Source organism: Heptranchias perlo, chromosome 30 (genome assembly GCF_035084215.1).
Source record: "Heptranchias perlo isolate sHepPer1 chromosome 30, sHepPer1.hap1, whole genome shotgun sequence".
NCBI lineage: Eukaryota > Metazoa > Chordata > Chondrichthyes > Hexanchiformes > Hexanchidae > Heptranchias > Heptranchias perlo.
The window spans coordinates 742526-757517 of record NC_090354.1 but is presented as its reverse complement, the minus strand read 5'-3'; the positions used below and the strand labels follow the sequence as shown (position 1 = coordinate 757517).

The following is a 14992-nucleotide window of genomic DNA, read 5'->3' as shown; positions in this document are numbered from 1 at the left end:
CCTGTCTTCAATTTCTTTAATCTCTCTTTAAACTCCCCTGTTCCAGCCACCACTCTTCCACAAAGGCTAGGGACCACCCCCACCCCAACACATCACCTCTCCGGGGCGGGGGAGAGTCACTTAAAGCCTGTTCTTGGAAAACTGGTCAACACCCCTCCCGCACCCTGTAATCGTCCCTCCCCCACCCTGTAATCGTCCCTCGCCCACCCTGTAATCGTCCCTCCCGCACCCTGTAATCGCCCCTCCCCCACCCTGTGATCGCCCCTCCCGCACCCTGTAATCCCCCTCCCCACCCTGTAATCGCCCTCCCCACCCTGTAATCGCCCCTCCCCCACCCTGTAATCGTCCCTCCCCCACCCTGTAATCGTCCCTCCCCCACCCTGTAATCCCCCTCCCCACCCTGTAATCGTCCCTCCCCACCCTGTAATCGTCCCTCCCGCACCCTGTAATCGCCCCTCCCCCACCCTGTAATCGTCCCTCCCCCACCCTGTAATCCCCCTCCCCACCCTGTAATCGCCCCTCTCCACCCTGTAATCCCCCTCCCCACCCTGTAATCGCCCCTCCCCCACCCTGTAATCGCCCCTCCCCACCCTGTAATCCCCCTCCCCACCCTGTAATCGCCCCTCCCCCACCCTGTAATCGTCCCTCCCGCACCCTGTAATCGCCCCTCCCCCACCCTGTGATCGCCCCTCCCCACCCTGTAATCGCCCCTCCCCACCCTGTAATCCCCCTCCCCACCCTGTAATCGCCCCTCCCCCACCCTGTAATCGCCCCTCCCCACCCTGTAATCCCCCTCCCCACCCTGTAATCCCCCTCCCCACCCTGTAATCGCCCCTCCCCACCCTGTAATCGCCCCTCCCCCACCCTGTGATCGCCCCTCCCCACCCTGTAATCGCCCCTCCCCACCCTGTAATCCCCCTCCCCACCCTGTAATCGCCCCTCCCCACCCTGTAATCGCCCCTCCCCCACCCTGTAATCGTCCCTCCCGCACCCTGTAATCGCCCCTCCCCCACCCTGTGATCGCCCCTCCCCCACCCTGTAATCGCCCCTCCCCCACCCTGTAATCGCCCCTCCCCCACCCTGTAATCGCCCCTCCCCACCCTGTAATCGCCCCTCCCCCACCCTGTAATCGCCCCTCCCCACCCTGTAATCGCCCCTCCCCCACCCTGTAATCGCCCCTCCCCCACCCTGTAATCGCCCCTCCCCCACCCTGTAATCCCCCTCCCCACCCTGTAATCCCCCTCCCCCACCCTGTAATCGCCCCTCCCCCACCCTGTAATCCCCCTCCCCCACCCTGTAATCGCCCCTCCCCACCCTGTAATCGCCCCTCCCCCACCCTGTAATCGCCCCTCCCCCACCCTGTAATCGCCCCTCCCCCACCCTGTAATCCCCCCTCCCCCACCCTGTAATCGCCCCTCCCCCACCCTGTAATCGCCCCTCCCCCACCCTGTAATCGCCCCTCCCCCACCCTGTAATCCCCCTGACACCGTGTCCCCGGGGACCGGGGATCAGATCGCCTCCAGTCTGTGCCGTTCTGTCCAACCGTCACTTGATTTGGGACCAAAGAGGTAAAATGGAGTGACATTGAATCATGCGAAGGGAGGTAGGAAACTCTCCCCAGAGGAGGTGGGAGGGAGAGTTTGGGAGATTCTGAAGCAGATTCCACTGCTCTTTTCCTGTTTGAGATCCCACAGTGCATTAGGAGTTAGCAAAAATCGGGTCCATTGAAACAGATGCTGATGTGCAGTCGAGAAATATTCACTAACACATCTGGGTCACGAGCCACTCCACATTTCACCAGCTGCTCGCAGAGGTTTATTATTGTTCAAATCCATAAAAACACAATTCCAGCCCCAAACAGCATTCAAACCGTTTATCACAGCCAACGGATGCAGGAGGTTCAACAGATTCCTTCACCTCTCGCTCCTTGGGGGCATCACTCAGACTGGGGTCAGGAAGTTTTACTCTGTATCTAACAATTTTTGACGGGACGGTGCAGAGGGAGTGTTTGACGGGACGGTGTAGAGGGAGTGTTTGATGGGACAGTGTAGAGGGAGTGTTTGATGGGACGGTGTAGTGGGAGTGTTTGATGGGACGGTGTAGTGGGAGTGTTTGATGGGACGGTGTAGTGGGAGTGTTTGATGGGAAGTGGGAGTGTTTGATTGGACGGTGTAGAGGGAGTGTTTGACGGGACGGTGTAGAGGGAGTGTTTGATGGGACGGTGTAGTGGGAGTGTTTGACGGGACGGTGTAGAGGGAGTGTTTGACGGGACGGTGTAGAGGGAGTGTTTGACGGGACGGTGTAGAGGGAGTGTTTGACGGGACGGTGTAGAGGGAGTGTTTGACGGGACGGTGTAGAGGGAGTGTTTGACGGGACGGTGTAGAGGGAGTGTTTGATGGGACGGTGTAGTGGGAGTGTTTGATGGGACGGTGTAGAGGGAGTGTTTGACGGGACGGTGTAGAGGGAGTGTTTGATGGGACGGTGTAGTGGGAGTGTTTGATGGGACGGTGTAGAGGGAGTGTTTGACGGGACGGTGTAGAGGGAGTGTTTGATGGGACGGTGTAGAGGGAGTGTTTGATGGGACGGTGTAGATGGACTGTTTGACGGGACGGTGTAGAGGGAGTGTTTGATGGGACGGTGTAGTGGGAGTGTTTGACGGGACGGTGTAGAGGGAGTGTTTGATGGGACAGTGTAGAGGGAGTGTTTGATGGGACGGTGTAGAGGGAGTGTTTGATGGGACAGTGTAGAGGGAGTGTTTGATGGGACGGTGTAGAGGGAGTGTTTGATGGGACAGTGTAGTGGGAGTGTTTGATGGGACGGTGTAGAGGGAGTGTTTGATGGGACAGTGTAGAGGGAGTGTTTGACGGGACGGTGTAGAGGGAGTGTTTGATGGGACGGTGTAGTGGGAGTGTTTGACGGGACGGTGTAGAGGGAGTGTTTGATGGGACGGTGTAGTGGGAGTGTTTGATGGGACGGTGTAGAGGGAGTGTTTGACGGGACGGTGTAGAGGGAGTGTTTGATGGGACGGTGTAGAGGGAGTGTTTGACGGGACGGTGTAGAGGGAGTGTTTGATGGGACGGTGTAGTGGGAGTGTTTGATGGGACGGTGTAGAGGGAGTGTTTGACGGGACGGTGTAGAGGGAGTGTTTGATGGGACGGTGTAGAGGGAGTGTTTGATGGGACGGTGTAGATGGACTGTTTGACGGGACGGTGTAGAGGGAGTGTTTGATGGGACGGTGTAGTGGGAGTGTTTGACGGGACGGTGTAGAGGGAGTGTTTGACGGGACAGTGTAGAGGGAGTGTTTGATGGGACGGTGTAGAGGGAGTGTTTGATGGGACAGTGTAGAGGGAGTGTTTGATAGGACGGTGTAGAGGGAGTGTTTGATGGGACAGTGTAGTGGGAGTGTTTGATGGGACGGTGTAGAGGGAGTGTTTGATGGGACAGTGTAGAGGGAGTGTTTGACAGGACGGAGTAGAGGGAGTGTTTGATGGGACGGTGTAGTGGGAGTGTTTGATGGGACAGTGTAGAGGGAGTGTTTGATGGGACGGTGTAGATGGACTGTTTGACGGGACGGTGTAGAGGGAGTGTTTGATGGGACGGTGTAGTGGGAGTGTTTGACGGGACGGTGTAGTGGGAGTGTTTGATTGGACGGTGTGGAGGGAGTGTTTGACGGGACGGTGTAGTGGGACTGTTTGATGGGACGGTGTAGTGGGAGTGTTTGATGGGACGGTGTAGAGGGAGTGTTTGACGGGACGGTGATGAGGGAGTGTTTGATGGGACGGTGTAGAGGGAGTGTTTGACGGGACGGTGTAGAGGGAGCGTTTGATGGGACGGTGCAGAGGGAGTGTTTGACGGGACGGTGTAGTGGGAGTGTTTGATGGGACGGTGTAGAGGGAGTGTTTGATGGGACGGTGTAGAGGGAGTGTTTGACGGGACGGTGTAGAGGGAGTGTTTGATGGGACGGTGTAGTGGGAATTTTTTTGACGGGACAGTGTAGAGGGAGTGTTTGATGGGACGGTGTAGAGGGAGTGTTTGACAGGACGATGTAGAGGGAGTGTTTGACGGGACGGTGTGGAGGGAGTGTTTGATGGGACGGTGTGGAGGGAGTGTTTGATGGGACGGTGTTGAGGGAGTGTTTGACAGGACGGTGTAGAGGGAGTGTTTGACGGGACGGTGTCGAGGGAGTGTTTGATGGGACGGTGTGGAGGGAGTGTTTGATGGGACGGTGTAGAGGGAGTGTTTGACGGGACGGTGTAGAGGGAGTGTTTGATGGGACGGTGTAGAGGGAGTGTTTGATGGGACGGTGTAGTGGGAATTTTTTTGACGGGACAGTGTAGTGGGAGTGTTTGATGGGACGGTGTAGTGGGAGTGTTTGATGGGACGGTGTAGAGGGAGTGTTTGACGGGACAGTGTAGAGGGAGTGTTTGATGGGACGGTGTAGTGGGAATTTTTTTGATGGGACTGTGTAGTGGGAGTGTTTGACGGGACGGTGTAGTGGGAGTGTTTGATGGGACGGTGTAGAGGGAGTGTTTGACGGGACAGTGTAGAGGGAGTGTTTGATGGGACGGTGTAGTGGGAATTTTTTTGACGGGACAGTGTAGAGGGAGTGTTTGATGGGACGGTGTAGAGGGAGTGTTTGACAGGACGGTGTGGAGGGAGTGTTTGATGGGACGGTGTGGAGGGAGTGTTTGATGGGACGGTGTAGAGGGAGTGTTTGACGGGACGGTGTCGTGGGAGTGTTTGATGGGACGGTGTGGAGGGAGTGTTTGACAGGACGGTGTAGAGGGAGTGTTTGACGGGACGGTGTAGAGGGAGTGTTTGACGGGACGGTGTAGTGGGAGTGTTTGATGGGATGGTGTAGAGGGAGTGTTTGACAGGACGGTGTAGAGGGAGTGTTTGATGGGACGGTGTAGTGGGAATTTTTTTGACAGGACAGTGTAGTGGGAGTGTTTGATGGGACGGTGTTGAGGGAGTGTTTGATGGGACGGTGTAGAGGGAGTGTTTGACGGGACGGTGTAGAGGGAGTGTTTGACGGGACGGTGTAGTGGGAGTGTTTGATGGGATGGTGTAGAGGGAGTGTTTGACAGGACGGTGTAGAGGGAGTGTTTGATGGGACGGTGTGGTGGGAATTTTTTTGATGGGACGGTGTAGTGGGAGTGTTTGACGGGACGGTGTAGTGGGAGTGTTTGATGGGACGGTGTAGAGGGAGTGTTTGACGGGACAGTGTAGAGGGAGTGTTTGATGGGACGGTGTAGAGGGAGTGTTTGACGGGATGGTGTAGTGGGAATTTTTTTGACGGGACGGTGTAGTGGGAGTGTTTGACGGGACGGTGTAGTGGGAGTGTTTGATGGGACAGTGTAGAGGGAGTGTTTGATGGGACGGTGTAGAGGGAGTGTTTGACGGGACGGTGTAGTGGGAATTTTTTTGACGGGACGGTGTAGTGGGAGTGTTTGACGGGACGGTGTAGTGGGAGTGTTTGATGGGACAGTGTAGAGGGAGTGTTTGATGGGACGGTGTAGAGGGAGTGTTTGACGGGACGGTGTTGACGGAGTGTTTGACGGGACGGTGTAGAGGGAGTGTTTGACGGGACGTTGTAGAGGGAGTGTTTTTGATGGGACGGTGTAGAGGAAGTGTTTGAATTGACAGTGTAGAGGGAGTGTTTGATGGGACGGTGTAGAGGGAGTGTTTGACGGGACGGTGTAGTGGGAGTGTTTGACGGGACGTTGTAGAGGGAGTGTTTTTGATGGGACGGTGTAGAGGGAGTGTTTGACGGGACGGTGTTGACGGAGTGTTTGATGGGACGGTGTAAAGTGAGTGTTTGATGATCTTGGATGTCTCAGGTACTAACGACCCTTTCCTTCTGAAACCAGTCGATGAATTAGCTTAAATGTTCAACAAGTTGAGGATGCAACAAGGCCAAGAATAACAAAGTTTCAACAGGAAAGAATGCCTTGATTTGATTTTGTTGGTTTTTAAGCTTTAGCACAGAGCGACTTTCATCAAACTTTGATGGACTCCAGAGGTAATACTGTCTTGGCACAGCCTCAGAATTAAAGGGGAAGGGCTTAGTTTAAAGGGGAAACATCTTTTTGTTAATTTGTCTTCGGGAAGGGTGTTGGTAAGGCCACATTTATTGCCCCAGCCCCCAATTCCCTTTCCTGTGTACTTCAAAGCCAATAAGAATCAAGCACATAGTGTGAGACTGGAACAACCCATGGGCCAGAGGGCTGAGATGAAGCAGGTCACTCCCCTGAAGCACATCAATTAATCAGTCACATTTTTACAGTAATTCAGCAGCTTTTCCTGGTCCTTTTCCTGGTCAGTTTCCTGGACCCAGCCAGCAAATAAGCAGATTGATTGAATTCACTTCCACAACTTGCCACAGTGGGATTTGAACTGGATCACTGGGCTACTCAGTCAGGAGCAGAAAATCCCGGTACACTGTAGCACACATACCATATACTATATATCCATGTATACTATCGTACATATTTCACATACTGTACATCCAGGTATACTATAGTACATATTTCACATACTGTATATCCAGGTATACTATAGTACATATACCACATATCCAGGTATATTATAGAACATATACCATATATATACATCCATGTGTACTATAGCACATTTACCATATATCTAGGTATACTATAGCACACATACCATATACTATATACCCAGGTATACTATAGTGCATATACCATATATCCAGGTATACCATAGCACATATACCATATATCCAGGTGTACTATAGAACACAAACCATATACTATATATCTAGGTATACTATATCACATATACTATATACAATATACCCAGGTATACTATAGCACATATAGCATATGTCCAGGTATACTATAGCATACACACCATGTCCTATATATACAGGTATACTATGGTACATAAAGCATATACCATATATCCAGGTATATTATAGCACATATACCATATATCCAGCTATACTATAGCACACATACCATATACCCAGCTATACTATAGCACACATACCATATACCATATATATTCAGGTATACTATAGCACGTATACCATATATCCAGGTATATTATAGAACATCTACCATATATCAAATATCCAGGTGTACCATAGCACACATACCATATATCAAGGTTTACTATACCACACCACATATATCGTATACTATATATCCAGGTATACTATGGCACGTAGACCATATATCATATAATCCAGGTGTACCATAGCACATATACCTTATATCCAGGTACACTATACCACATATACCATATACTATATATCCAGGCATACTATAGCTTCTGGTTTTGGACTTGGCAAAGTGTTGAGTCCCTGGTGAATCCACAAGGGATTGATTCCACACTCAGTCCTTCCATTCCACATGCTGCCTTGCCAGGTCTGTTCAAACCCTAATCGCAGAAGATAAGGAAATAAATAGATGACACAGTTTGAGGAAAAGTCTCCATTTATTCTGCTGTGGACAAATCCATCTGATCAGCTGCTTTTGAACCCATTGTTCGTCATGGAGTCAGTACACGAGGAGGTCCCTTCAACAAGAAGGTTCAACTTATCCAAAGATTCATAGCAACAACAACAAAACAACAGCTTGAATTTAATGGAGAAAAACCTAAGGAGCTACAGAGTCATAAAGGAAAAACGACTGGAAAGCCGTAGGACAAGTGACCCAAAGCTTGATCAAAGAGGTGGCTTTTAAGGAGACTCTTAAAGGAGGAGAGCAAGGTGGAGAGGCCGATTCGTTTACGGAGGGAATTCCAGAGTATGGGGCCTAGATGGCTCAAGGCATGGCATGAAGGGATGGTGTGCACAAGAGACCAGACAGAGGAACAGAGATTTTGGGGTGGGGTTATTAGGCTGGAGGAGGTTATAGAGGTAGGGAGTGGCGAGGCCATGAAGGGACTTAAACTCAAATCTGAGAATTTTAAAATCAAGGTGTTCCTGGACCGGGAACCAATGTAGGATAGCAGGTACAGGGGTGATGGGCGAACAGGACTTGGTGCAAGTTAGGATACGGGCAGCAGAGTTTTGGATGAGCTGAAGTTTATGGAGGATGGAAGATGGGAGGTCGGCCAGAAGAGTATTGAAATAGTCAAGTCTGGAGGTAACAAAGGCACGGATGAGGATTTCAGCAGCAGATGAGCTAAGGCAGGGGTGGAGGCGGGCGATGTTACAGAGGTGGAAGTAGGCGGTCTTGGTGATGGAGAGGATATGGGGTCAGAAACTCAGCTCAGGGTCAAATAGGAGGCTGAGGTTGCGAACAGTCTGGTTCAACCTGAGACAGTGGCCAGGGAGAGGGATGAAGTCAGTGGCGAGGTTATGGAGTTTATGGGGAGGACAGAAGATAATGTTTTTGATCTTACCAATGTTTAACTGGAGGAAATTGTGGCTCATCAAAGACTGGATATTGGACAAGCAGTCTGACAACACAGAGGCAGTGGAGGGGTTGAGAGCAGGAATGGAGGGGTAGAGCTGGGTGTCATCAGTGTACATGCAGAAGGCGACCTCATGACAGCAGATGATTTTGCCGAGGGGCAGAGTGTAGATGAGGTCGAAGATGGGCCCAATAGTAGATCCTTGGGGTCTCCAGAGGCAACAGTGTGGGAGCGGGAAGAGAAGCCATTACTGGAGATTCTCTGGCTACGATTGGATAGATAACAGTGGAACCGGGCGAGCACAGACCCACCCAGCTGATCAACGGAGGAAAGGTGTTGGAGGAGGAGGATGTGGTGAACCTTGTCAAAGGCCGCAGACAGGTCGAGAAGGAGGAGGAGGAAGAGTTTACTACAATAAACAATAAAACACTGAGCAGAGTGGTGCAGAGCAGGATGGGAAACATAAATAGGATGGGATTATGAGAATTACAAACCAAGGACTGTAACAGGAATTACAAATAGAATTGGATTATGGGAATTGCATTGAGGATATAAAAGATGGGATAATGGGAAATATGAACACTGTGACAGAAGAATTCACATCTATTTTTTGGCATTGGCTTCACTGTTTTTGTTGCACCACACGACCAAAGCCACCATAAAGGGAATGATGCAGATTGGGGCCATGATCAGACCCAGAACTGTATTCTCAGGAGGGTCGATCAGGAACTGATGCTCCTGCACGTTGCAGTTCTGGAAGTAACGCATATGCATCAAAATTAGTAACTTCTCGCCAACTTCATTTGGCCAATAGGAACCGAAGTGCTCCATTGCATTCTCCGAACAGGCTGTCAAATCACTGTAAAAGCTGCAGGAAAGAGGAGAGGTTATTGCATCGCCCTGAATATACAGTGACTCTACAGTTACAGTGAGTGACCCTCACCCTGAATATACAGTGACTCTACAGTTACAGTGAGTGACCCTCACCCTGAATATACAGTGACTCTACAGTTACAGTGAGTGACCCTCACCCTGAATATACAGTGACTCTACAGTTACAGTGAGTGACCCTCACCCTGAATATACAGTGACTCTACAGTTACAGTGAGTGACCCTCACCCTGAATATACAGTGACTCTACAGTTACAGTGAGTGACCCTCACCCTGAATAAACAGGGACTCTACAGTTACAGTGAGTGACCCTTACCCTGAATATACAGTGACTCTACAGTTACAGTGAGTGACCCTCACCCTGAATATACAGTGACTCTACAGTTACAGTGAGTGACCCTCACCCTGAATAAACAGGGACTCTACAGTTACAGTGAGTGACCCTTACCCTGAATAAACAGTGACTCTGTACATTTACACAGTGAGTGACCCTCACCCTGAATAAACAGGGACTCTGTACAGTTACACAGTGAGTGACCCTTACTCTGAATAAACAGTCACTCTGTACAGTCACACAGTGAGTGACCCTTACCCTGAATAAACAGTCACTCTGTACAGTCACACAGTGAGTGACCCTCACCCTGAATAAACAGTCACTCTGTACAGTTACACAGTGAGTGACCCTCACCCTGAATAAACAGTCACTCTGTACAGTTACACAGTGAGTGACCCTCACCCTGAATAAACAGTCACTCTGTACAGTTACACAGTGAGTGACCCTTACCCTGAATAAACAGTCACTCTGTACAGTCACACAGTGAGTGACCCTCACCCTGAATAAACAGTGACTCTGTAAAGATACTATGAATGAAGCAATGTGCAGTTTTATACAATCTATTTTACTTGTCACACACCTGTCAATCGCTGTCCAATTACACCACTGATGATTCCCAATTCTCTGAATTTTTTTCTCGAATGTTGTACAACAGTATTCATAGCCAATAGTGAACAGGTCATCCGTGGTGTAAGATCCTAGATTGTGTAAATGGACAGGCGTTAGAATCATTGGCACAGTGAGTATTGAACAAATAAAAACCCATTCCTGTAGAAAATCTGGCGGACAGAGAGGGGGGAATATAACAGAGGGGGGGGGGAATATAACAGAGAGGGGGGAATATAACAGAGAGGGGAATATAACAGAGGGGGGGAATATAACAGAGGGGGGAATATAACAGAGGGGGGAATATAACAGAGAGGAGTGAATATGACAGAGGGGGGAATATAACAGAGGGGGGAATATAACAGAGAGGAGTGAATATGACAGAGGGGGGAATATAACAGAGAGGAGGGAATATAACAGAGAGGGGGGAATATAACAGAGAGGAGTGAATATGACAGAGGGGGGAATATAACAGAGGGGGGAATATAACAGAGAGGGGGGAATATAACAGAGAGGGGAATATAACAGAGAGGAGGGAATATAACAGAGAGGGGGGAATATAACAGAGAGGAGTGAATATGACAGAGGGGGGAATATAACAGAGGGGGGAATATAACAGAGAGGGGGGAATATAACAGAGAGGAGTGAATATGACAGAGGGGGGAATATAACAGAGGGGGGAATATAACAGAGGGGGGAATATGACAGAGGGGGGAATATAACAGAGGAGAAGGGATATATAAGAGAGATAGGCTACTTCCATTTCCATAGTGACCACATCCACTGCTCCACCCCTGCCTTTTGCATCTTTCACTGCCCATCTCGTCTGTAAACACCAAGATTTTCTTTTATTAGTCCCAGATTTGTCACGTGCCTCATTTTTACATCTCATTTTAATTTTAATTTCTCTTCACCAAGGAACTCCGATTTTGCAGCATCCCTTGTGGGTTTTGTCCGTCCTGCACCCAAACCATCTCCTGCTTGAACAGTTCCCAGTGATTTTCTAAGATAGATTCCCTTTTTATCTCATTGGAATTGTCTTTTCCAGTCACATTCCTTTACTTGTGACAGTTGCCTCTCCTCTTCAGTGTTTATGTTGAACCTAACTGTGTTGTGGTTGCTATTTTGTAAATGTTCCCCAACTCATACATCCCTTACTTGCCCCACCTCATCACCTTCAACTAGTTCCAATGCTGCCTCTTTCCACTGATCCAGAAATTGGGCCGACACATTGTAGAAACCCTGGCCTTTCCTGTCACTTACATTCATTTTATCCCAGCCTATCTCTGGATAATTGAAGTCACCCATTTCAATGGCCCTGTTGTTCCTGCATTGATTTTGCAAAGTTCTTCCTCAACCTCCTTTCCACTGTTCAGCTGTCCATATTATACTCCCAAAGTTCCTTTCTTATTCCCTAACTTGAACCAAACAGATTCAGCTTTTGTACCAACCTTGTACACGAGGCTGAAATAAAGGTTCAAAAAGCACCTGGTAAAATTAAAGCCAGTGCCCAAAGGAGAGCTGTTGAAATCCTGCAATCGACAAGTGGAACCAAGAGAGGCGAGGGGAACTGAGAGAGGGGAGGGGAACTGAGAGAGGGGAGGGGAACTGAGAGAGGGGAGGGGAACTGAGAGAGGGGAGGGGAACTGAGAGAGGGGACAGTAGCATAGTGGTTATGTTACTGGACTAATAATCCAGAGGCCTGGACTAAAATCCAGAGTCATGAGTTCAAATCCCGCTACGGCAGCTGTTTAAATTAAATTCAATTAATTAATTAAATTCAATTAATTAAATAAAAATCTGGAATTAAAATACTAGTATCAGTAATGATGGCCATGAAACTACCGGATTGTCGTAAAAACCCATCTGGTTCACTAATGTCCTTTAGAGAAGGAAACCTGCCGTCCTTACCTGGTCTGGCCGAAATGTGACTCCAGACCCACAGCAATGTGGTTGATTCTTAATTGCCCTCTGAAATGGCCTAGCAAGCCACGAGGCACCAGACATGACAATGGCAAAACACCAAGCCCAGTCGCCCCTGCAAGGTCCTCCTCACTAACATCTGGGGACTTGTGCCAAAATTGGGAGAGCTGTCCCACAGACTAGTCAAGCAACAGCCTGACATAGCCATACTCACAGAATCATACCTTTCAGCCAACGTCCCAGACTCTTCCATCACCATCCCTGGGTATGTCCTGTCCCACCGGCAGGACAGACCCACCAGAGGTGGCGGTACAGTGATATACAGTCAGGAGGGAGTGGCCCTGGGAGTCCTCAACATTGACTCCGGACCCCATGAAATCTCATGGCATCAGGTCAAACATGGGCAAGGAAACCTCCTGCTGATTACCACCTACTGTCCTCCCTCAGTTGAGCACCACTTGGAGGAAGCACTGAGGGTAGCAAGGGCACAAAATGTACTCTGGGTGGGGGACTTCAATGTCCATCATCAAGAGTGGCTCGGTAGCAACACTACCGACCGAGCTGGCCGAGTCCTGAAGGACATAGCTGCTAGACTGGGCCTGCGGCAGGTGGTGAGAGAACCAACACGAGGGAAAAACTTACTTGACCTCGTCCTCACCAATCTACCTGTCACAAATGCATCTGTCCATGACAGTATTGGTAGGAGTGACCACCGCACAGTCCTCGTGGAGAGAAAGTCCTGTCTTCGCACTGAGGACACCATCCAACATGTTGTGTGGCACTACCGCCGTGCTAAATGGGATAGATTCAGAACAGATCTAGCAGCTCAAAACTGGGCATCCATGAGGCGCTGTGGGCCATCAGCAGCAGCAGAATTGTAATCCAGCACAATCTGTAACCTCATGGCCCGGCATATTCCTCACTCTACCATTACCAACAAGCCAGGGGATCAACCCTGGTTCAATGAGGAGTGTAGACGAGCATGCCAGGAGCAGCACCAGGCATACCTAAAAATGAGGTGCCAACCTGGTGAAGCTACAACTCAGGACTACATGCATGCTAAACAGCGGAAGCAACATGCTATAGGCAGAGCTAAGCGATTCCACAACCAACGAATCAGATCAAAGCTCTGCAGTCCTACCACATCCAGTCGTGAATGGTGGTGGACAATTAAACAACTAACGGGAGGAGGAGGCTCTGTAAACATCCCCATCCTCAATGATGGCGGAATCCAGCACGTGAGTGCAAAAGACAAGGCTGAAGCGTTTGCAACCATCTCCAGCCAGAAGTGCCGAGTGGATGATCCATCTCGGCCTCCTCCCGATATCCCCACCATCACAGAAGCCAGTCTTCGGCCAATTCGATTCACTCCACGTGATATCAAGAAACGGCTGAGTGCACTGGATACAGCAAAGGCTATGGGCCCCGACAACATCCCAGCTGTCGTGCTGAAGAATTGTGCTCCAGAACCAGCTGCGCCTCTAGCCAAGCTGTTCCAGTACAGCTACAACACTGGCATCTACCCGACAATGTGGAAAATTGCCCAGGTATGTCCTGTCCACAAAAAGCTGGACAAATCCAATCCGGCCAATTACCGCCCCATCAGTCTACTCTCAATCATCAGCAAAGTGATGGAAGGTGTCATCGACAGTGCTATCAAGCGGCACTTACTCACCAATAACCTGCTCACCGATGCTCAGTTTGGGTTCCGCCAGGACCACTCGGCTCCAGACCTCATTACAGCGTTGGTCCAAACATGGACAAAAGAGCTGAATTCCAGAGGTGAGGTGAGAGTGACTGCCCTTGACATCAAGGCAGCATTTGACCGAGTGTGGCACCAAGGAGCCCTAGTAAAATTGAAGTCAATGGGAATTCAGGGGGAAAACTCTCCAGTGGCTGGAGTCATACCTAGCACAAAGGAAGATGGTAGTGGTTGTTGGAGGCCAATCATCTCAGCCCCAGGACATTGCTGCAGGAGTTCCTCAGGGCAGTGTCCTAGGCCCAACCATCTTCAGCTGCTTCATCAATGACCTTCCCTCCATCATAAGGTCAGAAATGGGGATGTTCGCTGATGACTGCACAGTGTTCAGTTCCATTCGCAACCCCTCAAATAATGAAGCAGTCTGAGCCCGCATGCAGCAAGACCTGGACAACATCCAGGCTTGGGCTGATAAGTGGCAAGTAACATTTGCGCCAGATAAGTGCCAGGCAATGACCATCTCCAACCAGAGAGAGTCTAACCACCTCCCCCTGACATTCAACGGCATTACCATCACCGAATCCCCCACCATCAACATCCTGGGGGTCACCATTGACCAGAAACTTAACTGGACCAGCCATATAAATACTGTGGCTACGAAAGCAGGTCAGAGGCTGGGTATTCTGCGGCGAGTGACTCACCTCCTGACTCCCCAAAGCCATTCCACCATCTACAAGGCACAAGTCAGGAGTGTGATGGAATACTCTCCACTTGCCTGGATGAGTGCAGCTCCAACAACACTCAAGAAGCTCGACACCATCCAAGATAAAGCAGCCCGCTTGATTGGCACCCCATCCACCACCCTAAACATTCACTCCCTTCACCACCGGCGCACAGTGGCTGCAGTGTGTACCATCCACAGGATGCACTGCAGCAACTCGCCAAGGCTTCTTCGACAGCACCTCCCAAACCCGTGACCTCTACCACCTAGAAGGACAAGGGCAGCAGGCGCATGGGAACAACACCACCTGCACGTTCCCCTCCAAGTCACACACCATCCCGACTTGGAAATATATCACCGTTCCTTCATCGTCACTGGGTCAAAATCCTGGAACTCCCTTCCTAACGGCACTGTGGGAGAACCTTCACCA

The 14992-nt window shown here is 50.1% G+C and overlaps 1 protein-coding gene across 1 annotated transcript in view; it reads right to left on the bottom strand.

Annotated features, from left to right (window-relative positions):
- Positions 1 to 7445: 7445 nt before the first annotated feature.
- ramp2 (receptor (G protein-coupled) activity modifying protein 2) overlaps positions 7446 to 14992 on the bottom strand; it is a 38794-nt gene continuing 31247 nt past the window's right edge. Inside the window, exons 3-4 of the mRNA XM_067969305.1 lie at positions 10194 to 10311; positions 7446 to 9256 (exon numbers count right to left, since the gene is read on the bottom strand). Of these exons, the coding sequence (XP_067825406.1) occupies positions 8992 to 9256; positions 10194 to 10311 (383 nt within the window). The 3' untranslated portion in view covers positions 7446 to 8991. The remainder of the gene's footprint in view (positions 9257 to 10193; positions 10312 to 14992) is intronic.